General features: G+C 32.6%; 1 protein-coding gene across 2 annotated transcripts in view; it reads left to right on the top strand.

The window, feature by feature from the left end:
- The window catches only part of GRID2 (glutamate ionotropic receptor delta type subunit 2), a 1302586-nt gene that overhangs the window by 754711 nt on the left and 525290 nt on the right, over positions 1-22585 (top strand). For both annotated transcript variants that reach the window (XM_011356280.1, XM_011356282.1), the window contains one exon: positions 22296-22349. In XM_011356280.1, the coding sequence (XP_011354582.1) occupies positions 22296-22349 (54 nt within the window). The remainder of the gene's footprint in view (positions 1-22295; positions 22350-22585) is intronic.

Below are 22585 nucleotides of genomic sequence, written 5' to 3'. Positions count from 1 at the left end.
ATTAATTCTCCAGAGTGACTTTTTAAAAATTTAAGTTTTATAATTTCTGTCTGCTGCTTAAAACAGTGAGAATAAAATTTTTCACAGTCTCTACATGATCTGACACCAACTTGACCTCACTTCCTTCTCTTCTCACTTTTATTTGCTCTCCTGTAAGTACCAGGCCCCTTCTCTGTTCCTCAAAGAATACAAGCCCATCCCTTCCTCAAGACTTTAACATTTGACATTCTTTCTTCCTTTGACATCTACATTGCTCACTTCCTCATTTTTTTAAGGCCCCAGATCAATTATTGCCTCCTCATAGAGGTTTTACTTGATTTTTTTTATCTAACATAGCTTAGCTCCCTCCTAACTCTCTCATTCCATTTTTTTCAATAGCATTTCTGTACTAATAATTTTCTTTGTTCTTTCCTTCCCTACTCCCATTCTCTGATTTCTTCTGTTGGTTCTATGCCCCTTGAGGTGGATCTCCTCCAGATTTTGTTGCCCCTTGGCTACTGGTTTGGATTGGCAATGGGAGCACTGGCAGGAGATCAGAGGGCAGAAAAAGAGATTGATCAGGGTATTAATTATCCCCTCACTTTCTTTCTTGAGTCTGTTCTAGTAGTAGTGGCCTTCCTGTAAGGGCATAGCTTTTACATGGTGTACTTTTTGGTCAGCCCCACTTCTTGTTTCTTTCTAGTGACATAGTTCTCTTTTCTTGTCTATCAGACTTAGACTGGTTACAGCCTCCCATTGTTGCTGATCCCTTGGCACTTTATCATCCTTTGTTGATTTCTTTAACCCCATTCCTATCTCTCTGTTTCAAAGTCTACATCCAGCCAGAAATCCAGATAATTCAACCTCTCTTCCCATTACTTGAAATTTCACATTTTTTTTTTAATTGTTTAACTTCACCACCAGAATGTAAGTTTTATCAGGTATGGTAAGCAGAATAATGCTTCTAATCCCCACCAAGATGTACATATCTGAACCCTGTGACTATGTTACCTTTCATGACAAGATAGCTTTGCAAATGTGATTAAGGAGATAGACATTGAGGATGGGGAGATTATCCTGGATAGTCTGGATGGGCCCAATCTAATCATGTAAGGCCTTAAAAGCAGAGAAACTTTCCTGGCTAGGTCAGAGTGATAAGGCAGAAAAAGACAAGAGAGTTGGGAAGCAGAAAAACTCGATTTGCCATTGCTGACTTTGAAAATGGATGAAGGAAGCTACAGGTCAGAGAATACAGTCAATCTGTAGAAGCTGGGAATGTATTCAGCTGACAGCCACCAGGAAATGAGACTCTCAGTTTTAAAACCACAAGGAAATGAATTTCGCCAATTACCTGAAGGAGAAGGAAACAGACCCTCCCTAGCACCCTACCTACTTCTTGGTTTCAATCTTGTGAGAAATGTGTTGAATTTCTGGTCTACAGAATTATAAGATTTCTGTTGCTTAAGCCACTAGATCTGTGCTAATTTGTTAGGACAGCAATAGAAAACTAACACAGCAGGTTTGGATTTTTCTGAATCTTCGTTGTATATACAGTGCCTAGAACAGTGCCTGTATGTGTATAGATGATCAATGATTGTCTGATGAATTAATGAATTGATTTGTTAATATATTTTAAGAAACCTTTGTTCGATCTTAATAAAACACATATGACAGATCATAATTATTTCCAATACAGACATACCTTGGAGACCACCCTGAGAAAGCAAGTATTGCAATAAAGCAAGTTATAATATTTTTGCTGGTGGAGGATCTTGCTTTTAATTTATAAAAAGCACAGCACCTATAAAGCACAATAAAGCAGAGTTGAATAAAATGAAGTATGCCTGTATTTATAAAATATGGTAGTCCATGAGATTATCAAGAAATAAGCTTAGAAAAAAGAGTTTAATGATCTGTCATTTTAGATTAAATGGCAAATCAATTTCCATTCAAGTTCAAAGTGAGCTTTACATTTCCAGTATTTAAGATGTAGTGTACTATAATACGGTCTTTAAAAAATATGGATTCATTAAACCGCTTCAAGTAGGCTTATTTAGATTCCTCCTAAATTGTCAAAATCTATTTTTAATTGAACTCATTGTGTAGATCACTTTAACAGCTTTTTTTCTGAAAATATCTAGTGATGTTGTGCCTCTATAGCACACCCCAAGAACTTAAAAAATCTAATTTAAAACTCTAAATGTGTGATTTTTACGTGTGAAAAGATTCTTACTTAGGCAAACTATATTCTATTATCCCTAAAATAGACTACATTGTCAATTCAAATATATAACTGATCAAATTAGAAGAAGGCAATTAAAAATAGTCATCCAGGCAACTATTAATTAGTTTTAAATTTAACTTTCCTGTAATGCCACTTATGAAGAAAGATACAGTAGTTTGAAACTAATGCTACATTATCAGAAGTCAAAACAGTTTTTAAAATATTCCTAAAGTATTTTTCAAGTTTAGTCTGAGTATTCTAAGGAGATGGTTACTCCAATCTAGATCTTCAAATATTTGAATTATCAGAAACTCCTCCAAGTTTCTCCTACTAGACACCATTGTTCTTAAAAAGTTTCACACTTTGGAATCATTGCCAAAATGTAAGAAAAACTCTAAGTGCCCCTTAAAGAAGAGGGTTTGCTTATATCTTTATATTTTCCTTTATCTTTTATCAAAGTGGTTCTCAAAGTATAGTCCCTTAATCAGCAGCATCAGCACCACTGGAAAAGGGTTAAAAATGGAAATTCTTGGACCCCACCTCAGCTCTACTGAATCAGGAATTCTGGAGGTGGAGGCTTAGATTTGTGTTTGCTAAGTCCTCCAGGTGATTCTTACACAATGCTCAAGTTTGAGGAGCACTACACTAGCTCTGTGAATTGTCACATTTTCATAGGTTCTTCTAGTCATCAATTGAGCAACATTAAACTGAAATGAGAAATGAGGAAAATAAGGTAAACTGAGTGCTTTATACAAAGAACATGAATTTCTGAAAGTGATTTGCCTGAATATAGCTGTATATATACATAATTTCCACAGATTTCCAATTCACCGAGAAGAAAATTGGGTAATAAGGTGCTCCATTTGGGGAGAATTAATAAAGGAGAAACTCTAACCTTGCAAAACATTTGTACATTTCAGTTATGGTTTTGTTTTTTCCTTTGATCTGTGCCTGTCGAGTTTATAAATTAAATATAATACCAAACAACTTATTATGGAGTCAAATAATGATTTTTATTGCCCCCTTTTAAAGACATAAACATGTTTTCCTCAATGCTGAAAACTAATAGTACTGACCCTCAATCAACAGACTTTTCCCTTGTGATGGGTTTGTTCTAATACATCTAGAGTCCCTGTAGCTGCTAAGAGCACGCAATGGAGAGCTAATTAGGGATTCCTCATGGCACCCAGGTGATACACTCATTCCAAAAATACTTACTTAGTAAGTGCCCACAAGGTACTTAATTACTACCAGACATTGAACTGGATACAAAGTAAAATAAGGCAATTCTCTGTCCTTTAGGATTTTATAATTCAGCCAGGAATTCAAAGGAAAAGGACCAAACATTTGCTTCATACTGTCATGTGTCAGGCGCTGAGCAGGACAAGAGAAATAAATTATATCAGTTAGTCCATGTAATCACTCAGGGCAGTTGATATTATTACCAGTTCACAAAAAAAGGACTAGCTGAGAATTTCTTTGAATTCATCAGAGAAGGAAGTGATGGAGGTGAAATCTAAAATTGAAACAGTCCATGTAGTTTTTACTATACCACTTCTCATATGAGACATATGCAGAAATTCTTAGACTTATGTAATAAATGCCTAAATGTATGATATACATTGCTTGCCAGGAGATTAGAAAAGGCTCAGTAACTGTGGATGGGGAAGTGAAGACTTCTCAGTAAAAGTTCAAACAGGATTCATTGATTTCTTTTTCTTTGCAGAAGCTTTTTAGTTTGATATAGTCCCATTCATTTATTTTCGCTTTTACTTCCCTTGACTTTGAAGTCAAATTCATAAAATTCTTTCTAAATCCGAGGTCCATGAGTTTAGTACCTATGTTGCCTTCTGTGCAATTTATTGTTTCAAGTCTTATATTTAGGTCTTTGATCTATTTTGAGTTAATTTTGGTTTATGGTGACAGCAGTCTAGAGTCATTCTTTGGCATGTGGCTTTCCAGTTTTCCTAGTGCCACTTATTGAAGAGGCTTTCTTTTCTCAATTATATATTTTTGGCTCCTTTGATGAAAATTATTTGCTCATATTTACAGGGGTGTTATTTCATCGAAAGAAAAATTATATGGCTTTTATAGGAGAAAAAATGGTTTAAAATATTCCAGATGGGAGTCATTTTAAAAGAAATGTCCAGTTAGGAATGAGAAAGTTCCAGTAGAATGATGAAATCAGCCTAGTACAGTTTAGGTGCCCAATAAATGATTTAGAACGGGTTTGCTTGACTCTGGCTAGCCACGTAGGCACACACTTTAACAATTAAAGGACAGTAGTAAACAGCACTACTGAGCTTCACTTAAGTCATATGTTGGCTGGCTATGTCCTTTTACATTCAGCTAAGGGTTTGAGGTCCCTATTTTTTGGCTTTAACTTTGGATATGCATTATCTTTCCTCACGTAGTGATAATTCTGTTCCTCTCCTCTGTAGCCAACAGGATTCATTTACTTCAGCCATATCATCTCTCAGAAAATCTTACAGGTACATTTTCATAAATTTCTCAAGTCCTTAGAGCTGAACGAATTCCTAGGAATATCAAGTTTTTTAGGGACGTGTTTTCAGATACTGTAATGTGCCAGAAAAACACAGTTTTGCCTTGAGTAATCCAGTTTTCCTTCAACTTAGTATTGAGGAACTATTCATAGATAATTATTGTAAGTAAAGCATGTCTGAAGAAAAGATGCACTTGATTGGTCTAGCCTGTTAACTTCAGTAGATTTTGTTATGCCTCTGTATTTATTTTGAATCAAAGTCCCCTATATAGGTAGAAGGAGATTACAAGGAGAAATTTCAAAAATGCCTTTGTTTTGCTCTCTTATTAAAGCCCTCTCTGTAGTAAGAGAAATTTTTATCATTTGGTCACTGTGAATTTCAAAAGGATCTACTGTGATAGAATAGTCATTCCTCAAAGATCTTTGATCTACTGTGGGGAATGTCATTGTTCTCAAAGAAGATAATAAAAGCAAAAAGAAAATAATAAACATTCTCTATAGGATATCACAGTTTTAACTGACTACGGACACTGAAATTGATTTTTTAGTCTACAGACACATGACAAGGTCAGCAACAGAGAAGCTGATACTGCTTTAGTTTCATACTGTGAGGGATATATTTAAGATTTGGAAATAGAAACATAAATGAAATATGGTACTTTGAAAAGTGACAGGCTTTAAAATTGTGGATATTAATTACACTTTAATGTGATTTTAGAGAAAAGTTTAACAAAAATTATTTAGAAAAATATTTTGCTTAGGTCATTTTTATATAATTCTTTAAAAAAGTAGTTCTTTTTAATAATCTGGAAAAAGACTATATACCAATTTTTAAAAATAAATTTTTTATCATAATTTTACCCAATATACATGTACCCAATATACATTTTTTTAAAACTATTTATAACACTAAAAATGAACAACAGGAGTTGCTTCCTTACTCTTTCCTACATTCTCTTCCCATATTCTCTCATTCTATTCCATAAAGGCAAACTTCAAATTTTATTTTGTTTTAGCTACTTCTGGTATTTTCCAAATATTTTTAATAATAAGTTTACACTGCTTTGTTCTGATTTTTCATATATTGATATTATCTATTGAAAGAGTAACATGGAAGTTGAGAATTAGCTTATATATGTTATCTCACACAAAGTTACACTTCCTTCCCTCTCAAAATAGTTTTAACACATTTATAACTAAGTCCTTAGTCTGTATTATCATTAATATAACTATGTAAATATTTTTTCCTGGTTCCAGGGAGGCTCTGACTTCATTCAATGTGTACTTTCTCTGAATCACTTTACTTTTCTGTTCAATACCTCACCAAATCACCCATATATCTATTGGTTATATATACATATAGTACCTTTTTAAAAATATATATATATCTTAAAGAAAAATTTTAGACTAAGATCTTGTTGCCTCTGCTCCAAATGTTTTTGCCTTCTGATTCAGTTGCAAAAAGTGAACTATTGTTAGCATACATAAAACTACCATCATGTTAAGGTTTAAAATTTTTATTTAGAATTTTTTAATATTGCTACTTATTGCCAACCTTTAGAACCTATGTAAATATTTCCATTATTGGTGGCTAAAAAGCAGTACCTTTTGAAAATGAATTAATGGGATAGAAAGCCTAAAATAGACCAAAATTTTTGCATCCTCGTACGGTGATATGTTTTATCCTTGAACTCTGAGAATGACAACAGTCTTAGTGTTGGTTTTTGTTGCTCTCTTTGGATAAGCATATTTATAACTACTAAAGTTCAAACTTGTCAAATTGGCTTTGCATCTACCTTTTGCATTATATTTTAAACTGACATAGTTTAGAGATTTCAATGGTTTTATTCTCTTTATTTATGTCATAATTTGTCCCCCCAAATAAAATGTCTTAAGAAAGGGAATAGTCTAGCACTTCTGGTTCACTTTTATTAAAACAACAACAAACTCTAGTGTCTTTACACAGACATTTTATTTATATTCTTGACATTTTTGGAATTTAATATAGATTTCTATATTTTATTAAACTACATTTCAAAGGCCACTGTTGATTTTTATAAATTAGAACCGCCATTGACTTAATAAGAGGACTTAATTCCACTCTCAAGGAAAAAGTAATTCTTCATTCAAGACTTATAGTCTCCACCACTCCATTCAGAAATTTGGCAGATTGAATGGCCTTTGACATTCTGGTGAACACCTGAAAATTTCAATCATAGTTTGAATTTCAAACAACAAATATTTGGGATGTTCCAGGTTTTGAATCATATCCAACTCTCAACCTTAAAAATGTTCTTTACTAGGCACTTAAGAACATTTCTCCATTGAAATGTTTTCCTTTAGCTTTCTTAAAGTCATATTTAATGCGAAAGAGATGAATTTTCCCCATAGTGTAGATATTTTAAGTTGACATATTTTTTTCTTTGAATTTGCAGAGCACTTTTCTCACAAAGTAAGTTTCAGTAAAAGAATGTTAAAATATAATTTTCAAAGATATACACTATATAATTTTTATCAAGGTAAATCAGAAAATTTGCATAATTATTTGAAGAATATTTATTTGGAAATTATCTTAGTGAGATTTTATTAGCTCTGAGAATGATATGGTATAGCTCCAAGTATCAAAAATTGAAAAATAAAGATAATTAATTATGTATTTTAAACTATATATCTACTGACTAAAATGTAAGAAAATTAGGATAAAAGAATACATATTTTCACATGGAGTTTTTATACTTTTTTTTTTTAAGAAAAAAATTGAATCTGAAGAGTCTTTTCAAAGAGCTTTTACATAAAGGTATTATTCTATGACAAAAACATGCCTAGAAAGAATTCAGCCCTAGTAAAGGATCAATAGGTAAGAAATACTGTTTATCTGTTTCTTTCCACCCTGCACCCAGAATCTTAAGTGCTGTAGCAAGCTGTCTTCCTGTTAGCCTGCATACCTACATCTAGAATGTTGCAAGGGATTCTTTTACTATGGCCTTTATAATTGGAAACATTCATTTGTTGAATATAACTAAACCCATTTGATGCTTTTTAAATGACATGTAATTTTCAATTTTTAACAAATTTTCTTTAAATATAATTATGAATATTTTTACAAATCATAATTTAAACATATGGTAGTGATAAATTGTCAACTTCTCATTACTAAATGTTGTTTTAAAACTTTTAGCAATAATTATAAAAAATATTGTTTGGATTTTTCTTTTTGTCATATCCAGATTTGGCTAGTTCTCTATGTGTCCCCAACTATCGTTGTCTAAACCCAGTCTGCTCTAGTATATAAAGGAATATGTAAATATTTGCATCAAAGTATGTCTCAGCTTTCCATTTATTCAAAAATCATTTTAAGTATATTTTATCTATCAATTATATTTCAAAAAAGGTTTATCTCTCCAATATGTTCTAGAAAATACCAACCAGAAATTATTCATTATACTCAAAATGTCCTCTATTAATTTCTGCATGTCCATTCAGCACTCTTTTTATCCTTTTCCAATATCTCTCTATAGCATTAATATTCTGTCCTTTACATTCTGTATTTGAAGACCCAAAGGTGAAATGATAATGTTCAGTTATTTTTCATGGGACTAGTGTCATAGATATAACCAGATTTTGGAAAGAGGAATAGTAATTTACCAACACAGAAGCTGAATCCATAACTTTAGTTATATTTTTGCTTTTAAACAAAATGAAGCAACCAACCATAGTAAAAGATCCATTTAAAAATAATTTAACTTAACATGAAAAATAAAAAATCTTATTACAGATTAAAACTCATCTCTAGGAATAGTTGGCCTCTTCTAATGTATACATTATATTTTAAATTATTAAATTAGACACATGATTGATAAACACTTCAGTGAATTGCTTAGGACGTATACCGTAAGTTGCAAGTCAGTATATCTCTTCGATTTTCTTAATTTTGTATCAAAAATACAAGGGATGAGTAGGTCTTAAGAAAGGAGTTTTCTATTGATGTGAAAAACTATCCTGAACTAATCATATTGTAAATCATACTGAAAATCAGAGTCAAATGTACAAGCACACTAAACTACTGTAGGCCCTTACTTCATTAGACAATAATGATGTAGTCAGTAGTGGAGTGTGTGTGTGTGTGTGTGTGTGTGTGTGTGTGTGTGTGTGTGTGTGTGTGTGTGTGTACTTTGTGTTATACCAATGAGTCTGTAAAAGAAACAAAACAATTAATCAAATAAACACCAGATCACTCCATTTCAACAATTGTGGTAATCAATCAGAAAATGATATTTACTTCGACTATGTCCTTGTCCTTAATTGTCACAATATGTAGTATCAGAATACTCTTAAAGTCTTCTAATACTCTGTCATCAAGCCATCTGGGAAAGAAGCCTTTTGAAGCTTGTCAACAGCATTCATATTGTTTTCAAATTTCTCTAGAGAGGCAAACAGGTGGCCCTCAGAAACTGCCATTGGGACATCTCTTTGAGTCTGAGAGAGAACAGGGGATTGTTATCTAATAGAACTTTCTTTGCTATCTTACTTTTGTGTTCTGACCTGAGTATACTGTGAAATTAGACTAAATATGAAACTATTCTGTGAAACAGTGCTAAGCATTTAAATAAAATATAAAACATATGGGAGATTCAAAATCTGTATGTAACTCTTTAAAATAGACCAAGAAAGTTATATATCCCCAGGCCACCCCTCGAATTATGAACCACAATTGTGCCATATAGTGTTTATGGCCTCAACTGTAGTGAAAGAAACACACCTTAGTGTGTTTAATTATTTCCTAATACAAATTAATTCTCAAAAAAATTGAATGAAAAGTAAAAATATAATCCTATACTAATCTTTAAAATATGTTTTTTTCTTTAATTTTGATCTCCTGGAGTCAGTTAAAGCAAGCCTTGACACGTCATTTATTTAACTTAGCAGAACTGATTCTTACAGTTGAAGCTGGAATGGCATATAGGAAATAAAGAGCAGGCAAATCCAATGATGCATTTCAGGATATAATTGGTAGCCTGTACTCAAGGCCGACCTTATCACTTGGAGATTAAAAAAAACAAACAAACATGATAGTAAAATCAAAATAATGTTTATGTTTACCAATTGCAAAAATTCAATTCTTATAACCCCTCACTACAAATGGAAAATTGTGTGATCAAAATAATTTGTGTAAAGGTATGATTTGTGAGGCAATGACTGGGGTATAAATAGCAACACTTTAATGTGTGTAAAGAGTTTTACTTCAAATAAGAAGCTATATTTAAATAGGCTTAAGTGACTATATTCTTTGTAAAACAGGCTTTTGTCTTTTTTCCTATGGAAAGGTGCATGTCCTTATTTACTTCTGCTAGGATATTATAGGTACACTGGCAAACTCTCTTACACTTTTTACATTCCTAATAAGCATTCAGTGGACTTAGACTGAAAGCTCTCCTAGAGAAAAGACAAAGTCTGCCTTGCTCAGTGAAGTGACTCCTGGCCTAGCACTGTGACCAGTATATATAAGGTGCTCAAAAAGGTTGAATGGTTTTGTTAAATGAATTGAATGGATACAGAATCAATGCAAAATAATCAAACTCACTCCCTGAGCAAGACTTTTTATAAAGCAGCAGATCTCAAAATGATTCATCAAATCTGCAACACGGGCATCAACTGGAAACTTCTTAGAAATACAAATTCTCAGACTCCAGGACAGGCTTTCAAAATTAGAAACTACTGGGGCGGGCCCAGAATCTGTGTTTGAAAAGCCCTCCAGGTGATTCTAATTTGTGATAATATTGAGAATCAGCAATGTAAAGAATCCTCAAATACACCAACATAGTGATAGCAAAGCTTTTTTGAATTTTAAGTATTTCAACGGTCTATTATAAGAAGACAACTCCTATGGACAGATTGTGCATAATTTTAATTTCTCAAGAATGTTTCTACTCCTCAAGAATTTCATTTTACTAAAGGAACTATTTTCTATTCGTGTGTAGTAAATTATATGTTTTGTGTGGGAAAGCTGACTCAGTTTGAGTTACTCGTACAAATCTTGAAACAAGTGCTTGGATGCAGATGGTTTATTAGGGAGGTGGTCCCCAAAGGCACATGTGAGGAAGCGATCTACATGAGAGAGTAAAGAGAAAAGCCGGTGAGGAATGTGTCATCAAGAATGAATTACAAATGTGGGCCACGGGGACTCAATCCTATGGGAAATCTTCTGAGAAACTATGGGGTATACCTCAGAAATACCCCACTGGAGGATGAGGAGACTAGAGCATTTATTCACTTCCGCTCACCCCAATTGGTTGAGATGATATTCACATACCAGTGATGCTAACATACCCCCACCTCTAGGTTATGTTTGCATGTGGCAAATAAGCTGGACCAAGTCTTTAGGCAGAGAAAATAAAAGACACAAGCTCTTAGATGGGACCAGTCGATATACTGAAAACTGTTTACACCTGCAGTTACAAGCCATTTCATGTAGGCCAAGGGCCTAAGGGGCAAGGTAACCTTCCAACATAGTAGTTTTTATCCAGTTCACAATATTTATTTAATGTCTATGAGTCACATCCAGAGTTAGTTGTTGGGAATATAGAAATAGATAAAACACTATCCCTTCCTCATGAAGCTTTTAATGTCGTGGAGAATATAGATAAGTACAAAGATAAGTAAAATATAATTAAATATGTACTGTGATGGTGGTATATCCACATTTATAAGAGAAATTTATGGTGGAAGAAGTTGTGGTAATCATGGCACACTTCTTAGAGGTGACGATAATCATACCCAAGGGAAATCCTGAAAGACATTTAGAGACCAGGCAGATGCAGAGGAGAGAAGGTAGAATGATTGAGATATGAATAGGAGGTGCAAAAAGAGAGAAGGCAATCATAGGCAATATTTGAGAAGATTATAAGAGTCAGTTGAGAGATCATATGTTAAGTGGAAGGAAATGTATAGAGCATAAGTAGTAAATGGAGAGATGAGGAAGGCACAAGTGTCTATAGAGAACTGATGCTGCACATTTCCTTAGGAGGAAAGAAAGGGACCCAGAGCTCTACTGAAATGATTAGTCCCCTTTGGAGAAATAGTGCCTATTTTACTGTGAACAGAGGGGAGGAATGAAGTTAAGAAGGTATGTATTCATTTGTAAAACAGGGAAAATTATAGAAAATACCTTTAAAGCGTTGTTATGAAATGTATAAGGAAAGGCACTGAAATGTTTACTGTTGTTTCTCGTAGGTAATACACACTCCAAAATGTTATCTAATATTATTCAAATAAAGATTTTTTTTTGCTTTGCTTTTGATTTTAGAAAGGGAGTAATTTGAGGGCTTGAAACCATTTCAACTAGTTTTCATCTATTCATTATTTGTTTAAATAGAAAACAAAGTTGCTTGTACAGTTTATTAGTAAAATGGGCTAGTGGAGTTGGTTGAAGATTGAATGTGACTGCCATGGAAAATGGGGAAAGAGCAGATGGAAGAATTGCTTGTTAGAATTAAATATCCAGTAAAAGCTGGAAGCTATGATTTTGGAGTGACACTAAACCACACAGTTGTGTGATTCATTTCTAAGAAAGGTGGAACTGTATATTATAACACATGTAAATGGCATTCTGGATAACTCTCGTCATTTTGTGAAAATCGTGCAATTATAAACACTGACAGATTAGCATACATATAAATAAAAAATTTAAGAGTTTAAAAATATTATCAAGAGGTTTAAGATCATTGAAAACTCTAAAATATGTGAGATAACTTAATATTTTTATATTATGTGCTCGTAACACAGGTTCCTTTGTCAAACTGTGTAATTCTGTTCTACAAATGACATTTTATATGAGCAGTTAGCAGTTGGTGCCTCAGTTTCAACTGATATTTTGTTACTAAACACAGTTCTAACACCATAAGGTGATTTGTCAGTGGTAAGTAAAAGATGGTTTATATTTTACTATAGTGAAATAGCACAGACGGAAGAGTCAATTGCTTAGAATTCTGGAAAGTGTCCATGCTCTTAAGCCAAACACCATCAAAAACATTTTTACAGTGGGCCACAAGGTATACTTTTTATGGAAGAAACTATGAAAGAAATTTAGAACCCCCAGAAAACTTGAAGGTCTCGTTTCTTGATTCTATAAAAAAAAGAGTTCAAGAATAATACCTCCAATGAGCTTAACTACCTTGAGAATGACCAACACAATTTCTTTAGGAATATGGCCATGGAGGTTCACATTTTTGCATTTCTTTATTTTTCTTTTAGGTACTTTGTGTGTGAAAATTGGTAGGACCTTTTGAATACTTTTATTCTCCTATAGAGTCTTTTGATTCTAGAATCATCAATATTTTATACCACTATTGACAACTTAGATATTTTAGAGAGCAGAAATATTAGAAAAGCCTGGGTATACCAGAAATATTAAACTAGGAATGTCCTTTAATGGGTAATAATCAGCTTTCATGGTGGCTTCATCAATAATGAGCTATTGATAACCCAGAATACAGCTGTTACACAAAGAATAGTAGTAAACTGATTCACCTACTAAATGCTAATTGCCTTATTGTTAAAATACCTAAGAATCATTATCTATTTTCTCTTCTAGAAGCTTTTGGCCCTTCGTCCTATAGTAACATCAAAAGTTTTGCTTTTATGAGAGAACAGGAAAAGGTTTCTCTTGTTAAGCATCAGCTGCACATCTTATATACATATATAAATGTTTAATAAGTTAATCATATAGCAAGTTGTTACATTCTTAAAAGAATATGGGAAATAAGACCTACTGTACAACAAAAACTAATTTTCTTATACCACTTCAAGAAAATGGTCATAGAGTAGAATGGTAGATGAAATCACCTGCATTTCTAAAATTCTTCAGTGGTTCTATCTCAGAGGTATATAGTAGACACAAATAAGATACACAATAGAGTTCAAATATAGAATTCCAATCGACACCATACAATGTTCTACAACATCAGTTTGACTATATTTTTATTTTGAACAAAGCATAGTAGTTTACAAAACTTGAAGAAAGAGGGCTATGAGAACATTATGTAGGAAGAATGTTTAGTAGTTATTGATTCTGACTTCTATCCCTGCCTGTATGTATGTTTCTACCTTATGTATGTTTCTTTATACATAAGGTAGGCATAAATGTAGTGTTTGCATTATAAAGATATTGTGAGCATTAAATAAATAAATACACACACACACACACACACACACACACACACACACACATATAATGCCTGGCACATATTAAGCACTCAGTAACTATTAGCTTTTATTATTACTATTAATATACTATAAATAGCATTCAGTAGACATTTATTGAATTGAACAAATGCACTTATAGTCATTTGTGAGTACTATCAAAAATACTGCAGCAAACTGAGTAAATAGGGGAAAGGAGGTTAACAGAGAAAAGACAGTAGCTTATAATGTTACAGGCATTTTAGATGCATTCATTTAATCTTCACTATACACCTGTGAAAATAGCATTATTTAGATAATCAGGAACTGACAGAATAAGCAATATCTCTGACTGTCAATAAGGAGATCTGGCATTTGAACACAGCCCAGTTATTCAAATTTTATGTTCTTTCAGTAACATCACATAGCCTCCAAATCCTGAGGTATTTGACTTTGAAGATTTTGAATATGCTACTTCTTTACTTTATTACCACATAAATTATCAACATCTCGGTTGAGAAAATATGATTGAGTAATTTTCCAGTTATTTGTTTAATTTTTTGAAATTAAATTCTATCTGACTTCCTTTGCATACAAGTTTATTAAATTATTTAGTCCTAGGTGAAGTAGGAATGTACATAGATGTATAAACATTCATTGGAGCTATATAATTTTTCTCCAAATAGCTATTTACTTTTTCTCCAAATAGGTACATTCAGTGAAAACTTGCCTGTGCCTGGCAATAAATTTTACTGAAACTCTAAATATGTCATAAATTATTTTTAAGGTACAGATTAGTGATTAAAATGAAATTCTTCTGTGAAGCTAGTGTTCAGAAAGAAACAGTAAATAAATGTGTGTTTGTCTCATGTGGATATGTGCGTGGGGAGAGCAAGGGTGGGTGATCATAGAAGATGCACCCGATGAAGTGACATTTGTGCAGAGACCTAAATGAAATGAAGGAGGAGGCTCTGTGCACATGCCCAGTGGAAAAGCAATTCAGAAGGCAAAAGAAAGGCAGAGGTGGGACTATACTGGAGGATCAGCAAGAAAGCCAGCTGAAACAGAGAAAATAAGGGAGATAGAAAATACAACGTGGCCCTCACAGCCAGTTATATAATTACACACAATTTAATTAAGGCTGGAGTAAAGTTTGTTAGTGTATTAGAGGAGCATGAGAATTGGGACAATACTGCTTGGGCTTAGGAGGTAGGGTGGGAAAGGGTTTGACATTTGTTTCAGTCTTTGAATTTTGAGAAACACTTTGCTGAAGAGAAAGGACAAAGAAGAGATCAAAAGGAACAAAGCAAAGGCATGAAAGTTCACATTTGTGAAGGGCCTATGCAGTGCATTTTGATGTGATCCGTAGACTTCTCTATAAAAAGTTTTCTTTATTGGCTATTAGATAGCAAGAAAGCCTATTTCATAAATCCTAGCAACTAAGTTCCAGTATGCCCCCAAATCATGATTTTAAGTCCCCATCAAAATCCAAGCAAAAAGTTATATTCATTTGTCATTTGTACTTACAAATTAATTTACTCTGCCAGGGGTCATTGTGCTAGCAAAAATTAAATTAAATTAAAAATATATATGTATTTTTACTATAATAACCCATTGTACAAAAAGTAACCTTATTAGAATGTTAAAAACAGGCAAGACCTGGGATGAATCATCCTTCCACAAACCCTACTTTTCCTGATTGTTTTAGGATAATGTACCTTTAATCACTACAGCAGACATCTTAAAAAAAAAAAAAAAAAAACCATTGCAAGCAGAAGTTCACAAAGAATGGAAACAGTGACACGGTGGTTTTCTGCACTGGAAATAATTGTCAAATCTTTATTTATATCCTCATCAGGCAAAGTATTGAAATCCTGAATTCACTTTTAATTGCGGTTCAATCTCTGTTCAATTATATAGGACACAGTAAGGTGGGTCTATGCCATATGATGAATGCAGATTCTCTTATTTGTTTGCATTAGCGCCCATCTTTCTACATTAAGAAGCATGGCAGGTTGCATACTGTTGGCCAAATCCCAGTGGTGGCATATTTCCATCTCCCAGGGGGTGTGGGAAGACCCAACTGCACAGCAGTAACAATAATTCTAGCATATCCGTTTATGAAATAACTTTGGCAGTAATGGCAAGAGGATTTGGATGAAAGTGTATTTGTGGTCTTCCAGCTGGAAGATCAGAGCAGAGATTCTAAAGCAAAAAGCAGAGTGGGATGGCAGATAGCGGCTGCTTGGATAAGAACAGAAGAGAGTTGGGGATCCATGCTGAGCTCAAGGGGAAATGCAAACAAGACAGTTATTTCAAATTATCCCCATACTGCCCAATATCTGCATGAGGGATTACTGATGCCATCTGCTGGATATACTTGGTATTTAAAAATGGAATCTACACAAATAAAACTCCAGTGTCTCCTTATACTGTGGCTTCAGGTCTTCTACTGAGAAGGAAAATGAAAACAAAACAAGCTAAACAACAAAAAAAAGCAATCAATGGAAATGAATCCCAGCTCACATGATCTCTATTATACCTTAAGAAGGCTAGAGAGTTGTATTATTACTCTGCACTTCAGAGACTTTAGTATTTACTCGGTAGAGTACAGTTTAGCCATGTATGATACTCAGGCAACTGGGTGTAGAGTTTGTACTGTAAATCTATGAATCCCTCCTAAAAATCTATGCATTATAAGCTGTGTACATGATATACTCCCTTTCTGTATTTTATTGGAGAAGCGTATAATGGTTTGGTTTGGTTTTGACTTATTTTGTATTATAAAGGAGGAAAAAGATTAAAAGGAAAGAAGTATCACTTCTTTCAGTGAAAGTATCACTTTTCATTTGGTCAGAACTATTACATATGAATTTGTTTTTTTTACATAAAATATAATTAAACTTTTGTTTTTGTATTCGTTTTTATTTTGTGGAAAGTTTCTTCTGTTAGTCACACTCTGTAGGATTATTGTAAGATCATGATTTTAAAATTACAAAACTCCTCTCGGTGCTTCAATAAAATTATAGAACTTGTGTGACTAAATGTGTGACTAAATTAACATCGGTTCTAGTCTACATTTCTTAAAAAGCATTAATCTCATGAGGTTTGTAATGGGAAAAATGGTTTTCATGGTCAGACCATTTGGGATATGCTACATTCCAAGTATCTTCTCCTGTAGTTCCATAAAGCATATTTATTAATATGAAGAGTTGATATTTATTGAAAATTTACAATGTGCCATTATCACATTTAATCTTCACAATGATTTCTATTACCCTAATGACAAGTAGGAAACTGAGGCCTACAGGGATAGTAATTTGTTCAAAGCCATACTGTAAGAAAATAGAGGTATTGGCTATCTGATTTTAGAGCTCATGTTCATAAATCTGAAGCCATATGTCCCAAAATAATATATGAAATAATATTACATATTAATATTACTTTTATGTTAATTATATTTTGATATTGATGTTAACCTGTTAAAGTTTTTAAGAGTAATGCAGTAATGACATCTATTTCACTTTGCTTAACCTGGCATTTCTAAATCTATTTGGCTACAGAATGCTTACAAATTATAGTAGAAGTAATGTCCCAAAAATACAGTTCTGGGTCTGCTGATATAAGGTATAATATTGCTATAGATTAGAAGCCAGGAAAGAAGTAGCCTTTAATATTTTTCTGGCCACTATTTTCAGAGTAACTACGGGTATCCTTCCCCAGGCATGACACACACAGGTTTCTGCCTTTAATATTTTTCTGGCCACTTGCTTCAGAATAACTGTGGGTATTCTTCCCCAGGCATGACACACACAAGTTTCCGCCTGGTAATTTGAAATGGGCAGGAAGCAAACACCTGCTATCATTGCTGCTGCAGGTACACAGAGCACTGGAACCCTTTGCATAAATGTGTAATATTTAGTACATCGTGCAAAGGGAGAAAGCTTAATTTAGTTAAGCCTCAAGGTTGAGTGAAAAACAGCATGTTGATGTTATTGTTTAGTCAATTAAATTGTCCTCTGTGCTCATAGAAACTGTTCCACATTTCTTACCAGTGAGATACATGCTCTGGCAGTTTCTTTGCTTCGGATTGTCTTATATTTAGCACATCTAAAGATTTGAGAACAAATGATGGAAGACATGGTGATAAATTGTCAGGCTTTTCTAAAGATTCAGAAGTTCTAAAGTTCCTGCCAATGACAGATGGTCTGTCTTTACTCATCACTTGTCTTCTCGACAGGACTTGATTTTTTTTTTTCCCTCTTTTTTGCTCAATTCCCTTAAAGTAAGCTCAACTTCTTGGGTAGTGGTTAGTCTTATTCGTGGTAACTACGTTACTATAGACCGATGTGAGAGGAACTCTATGTGAACATGCACCATGCTCAATTTCCATTACAAATGTACACACATGTAATAAGAGAGAAGCATGGGGTAAGAGAGAGAGAGAAACAGATTACCAAGGAAAATCCATACTTCTTTGGTTATTTAGATAATCAAACATACTAGAGTCCCCAGTGGAGAGTTTTTTTTTTTTTTTTTTCTTACTGACTTGCTACTTTCTTTTGATAGCCAAAGCATAATGTGATTTTGTGGAAGCATTATCTTTCTGTGTTTCTTATCATAATGGTAATAAAATATAAAATATATTTAAGGATCTTCGATATTTCATAGCAACCTAATTTCTTTAAATTTTGTATTAAAAAGTACAATTACTGTTTAGTAACTTGCTAGATATTTTTTAAAATCCATAGAATGAGACCAAACAACTATAATAATGATGTACTTAGATAAAAAATAAATAAATAAATTTCCACTGAAAAAAAGAAAAATTTCAAATTTCTTAGTCCCTGTAATTGACTCTAAATATGTTTACTGCTGAAATAAGAGATGTGTTACTTAGGTAAAGAATATGAGGAAAGGAAACAATTTTTCCTGCTTGAGTTCTAACATAACTGTGGAAATAATTATATGGATAAAAAATTCTAAGGTGTCTTACAATTGTTTCTTAATCCTTTATCCAGAAGTAATTTAGTTCTTTAAATTAGTAATACCACTAGTTCAAAACAGTATTATTTGGCTAAAGAGTGCCAAGTAGAAAGGGATTAATATTACTAAAAAATATAAAAATTATCAGATGCTTCGATCTGAGAGTTACCATAGCCGGCTTTTGTTATCCACACAAGTAGCTGAAATTTATTTTTTATGTAAATCTTTCCTAAGAATGTTTATTATATTAGTTCAATATGATAATATGTGAAAAGAATAAACATTATTGCTCTTGTCTCTTTTTTAACTCTACTATAATTTTACGTCTTGTATATATGTGTGTGTATATATATAAATATAATCTCTAATAGTACATTTTATATAACATATATAACCAGTAGTACATTTTCTACATATACACAAATTTACTGTAATACACACACACATATGTATATCAAAATGTACTCCTGTACCTACATTAATCATTTAAGTGAAAAAACTCAAAACCTACTGGATTTTCAAGGTATTAAACTCCCTCTCATCTTTGTATGACCTTTACTAAATGCTCCTTTCATTACAGATAGCAGTTACGTCTTTAATTAGTAGCTTTTTCACATTGCTCACTTTTAGTAACATTCAAATATAAAAAATCAGAGAACTCAAATGCCAGCTCATTGGTTACGCATGAAGATGTTAACCTAGACTTAAGGAAATTATATTTCCCTTTTAGTGGACTGATCTTCAGATAAAGAATAGAAGCATTAACTTTCTATGTATAACATAGCAATAAAAAATTTTCAAACCTTCTTTATAACATGGCGTCACACATGAATTTTAGCTGTGTGTATGTGTATATTTTGGGATATAATTAGAAGAATGAGAGATCTAACTTTTCATTCTTAAGTACCTTTGTAGTCTAATTAGCCTTCCTTCTCAAAAGAAAAATGGGCTTGTAAAAAAGTTCTGACTGTTCATTATTTATGAAAAGGCTAACAAATATTGCATGGTTTTGACATCATGCCTTTATAAAATCACTCCAATGAGTATGTTTATTAAATTTATTAAGGTTAGAAAAAATGCATAGCTGAGGTTAATAAAAAAGAATTGCATTAGCTAAGATAGGCTAAATTATTCTAACAAGTAGACCCAAAATGTAATAATGCCTCAACAGAACAGAAGGTTATTTCAGGTTTAGTGCAGTACCACATCATGGAGCAGTGGAGTAGGGACTACTCCACGAACATGAACTATTTTGATAAATGATTTATTTCTTTATGGTAATACTGTGCTAATATTTTTTTCCTTGTTTTAAATTTATACTGATAAATGTCTCATATTTTAGTACTCATGAGTAAAACCAAAGATAGGAGTCAGAGGAGATTATTTCCCTGCTGACTCTTAGCAAAGGAGGATGGTAGAGCAAGTAGAATGACCTTATATGAGATCTTTGCCTTTCTCTCTTACTGAAACACAGGATTGAACCTGTGACTCTATACTGCTTAATACTTTTGCCTGAAAGTTTTTCAAGACAGAAAGTGTGAAAAATGAGTGAGTTTTATGGTCTAGACAAATTATCAATAATTTACCATCATAACTCTTCTACTTATTTCATAAATGTTATTGCACAAGACAACTTTTCAATTTATTAAGTTCTACAGGTTAATGAAGAGTTCCCATAGCCTGAATTTTGCTTAATCTGGCCACATGGTACATATTACCTAAATGGAAACAATTTAAACTAAATTGAGTCATCCCTTCACTCTACTACTAATATTGTTTTGGAAGTACTTTCAGTCTGTATCTTGGATTTTATTTCTCTTTTCTCTGAATTCTTTCTATTTCTGTATTTAGTCATATTTTTCTCCCATCTGTAACTGATTTCTCTTTATTTTATCCAGGTAACTACTTTTCTTATATTTGAGTCTTTGCTTTGTATCCCTTTAGTTTTCATGGAATTTCCATATATTCTCTAACACCGTTTATTGCTAATAAATTACTGATGATTTGTCACTAAGACAAGAAAAAATACCATAAAATGAAAAATAAGGGCTGCAATTACTGGTATAAAGTGATTTTATTTTTTTAGCTAAAACCAAAAACTGCCAATGGTCATATTTTCTATATTAAGTTTCATGTGAAAGTGAAACATGTATGTATTTAAGTAAATAATAATAAAGATATAACTTTATTTATAGATAACATCTTCACTTCTATGTTAATGTATCATCTATACACCTCAGTAAGGTCATAAGTACCAATATAATGCATATTGAAATCATATAAAATTTATACCGAAATTTTAAAAAATGAAGATTCTGCATTGAATCACATAAGAAATATATTTCCAATTGTATTTCTCATGATTCAATACATATTTCAGTAGGCATTTCTTCATGGGACAAAGAATCACCACCAAAATGCAATTCACACTTTGTAACAATTCCTTGCTATTTATTAGAAAGCATCTTCATTTAAAAGTCAATCTTTGAGTATTAATGCTGAAAATAACAGAATAATCTCGTAGAATAATCTCTTATAAAACAGTCTCGCCTATTACGTGCCTGTATGCCCCATGGCATGAATTCTAAGAACATGTCTTAGAATATGTATGATAAGATAAGATTGGATAGAATGGAAACTTTCATGCAAAAGCTACCTTTATTACACACACATACAGACACACACACACACACACAGCTCACAGTTTTTTGGCCTAAGCCCAAGATCATTTAGAATCAATTTACCCAGTTAGCCAAAGTCATTACCTATATATTGTTCGCTTTTCCTTTTACATAAGTTTTATTTTATATTATTAACAATTTGAAAGCTACTGAAATTACTCACCCATAACTTAATGGCAACATATAATGTTCATGGCTTTTAGTCTTTACATTCACATAATTTAATGAATGTATCTCCTTAAAATACACAAAGCTTTTCAGAACACAGAGCAGTTTACTTTATCAAGACAATACCACAAGCATATACAGAGGTAAGTATCAGAAGATAATGTTAAGTTAGAGAATAATTGTGGAGGGATATGTACTTAGATAATTATTAGCTGGATAATCGAATGCTATCAAAATTTATTTGGAATAGGAAATGTGATTTGAATATCACTCTCAGTTAAATTACTATCGCTATACAGTATTATTGTATTATTTTTTTAAGTTGAAACCTATGTTTTTCCAGACTTTTGATGAATTATATTTTCAAACTTAATTAGCAAGCCTATGATGCCTCTACACATCAGAAACAAATGCTTGTTTCTACAATATTTGGTTCCTACAGTGTTTTAAATAACAAAGATCTTTTTAATGTGATTCATTTTTTTTGTTTTTGCCATTTACAAAGTGTATCCATTTAATTTGGTTTGTTTTCCATAATTAATGCTGACTGATAGCTGTTTTTCTTTTTCTATTCTAGGTTGTGGAGACTAATTTGGTTGCTTTTGATTGTCACTGGATCATTATAAATGAGGTAAAGCCAACTAAACCTTATCGTCAACTCTAGGACCTGTTTTTACATGTATACTCACAGCATTTCCAAAGGCCTTGAATTTCTAAAAGGAAACAGAACATAGAGTAAATGTTCAGCTTACTGAGTGGATGCTGTTAAATAAAAATAGAATAAGGAGGGTTTTTTTTAATTATAAAGGGCTTTGTGTGAATAAAATAAATGGAGACTGTCTTCCCCACTGAGTATTCTTTTAGCCT

The sequence above is a fragment of the Pteropus vampyrus genome, unplaced genomic scaffold, assembly GCF_000151845.1.
Source record: "Pteropus vampyrus isolate Shadow unplaced genomic scaffold, Pvam_2.0 Scaffold25, whole genome shotgun sequence".
Classification (NCBI taxonomy): domain Eukaryota; kingdom Metazoa; phylum Chordata; class Mammalia; order Chiroptera; family Pteropodidae; genus Pteropus; species Pteropus vampyrus.
This window is presented reverse-complemented; position numbering and strand designations above follow the sequence as displayed.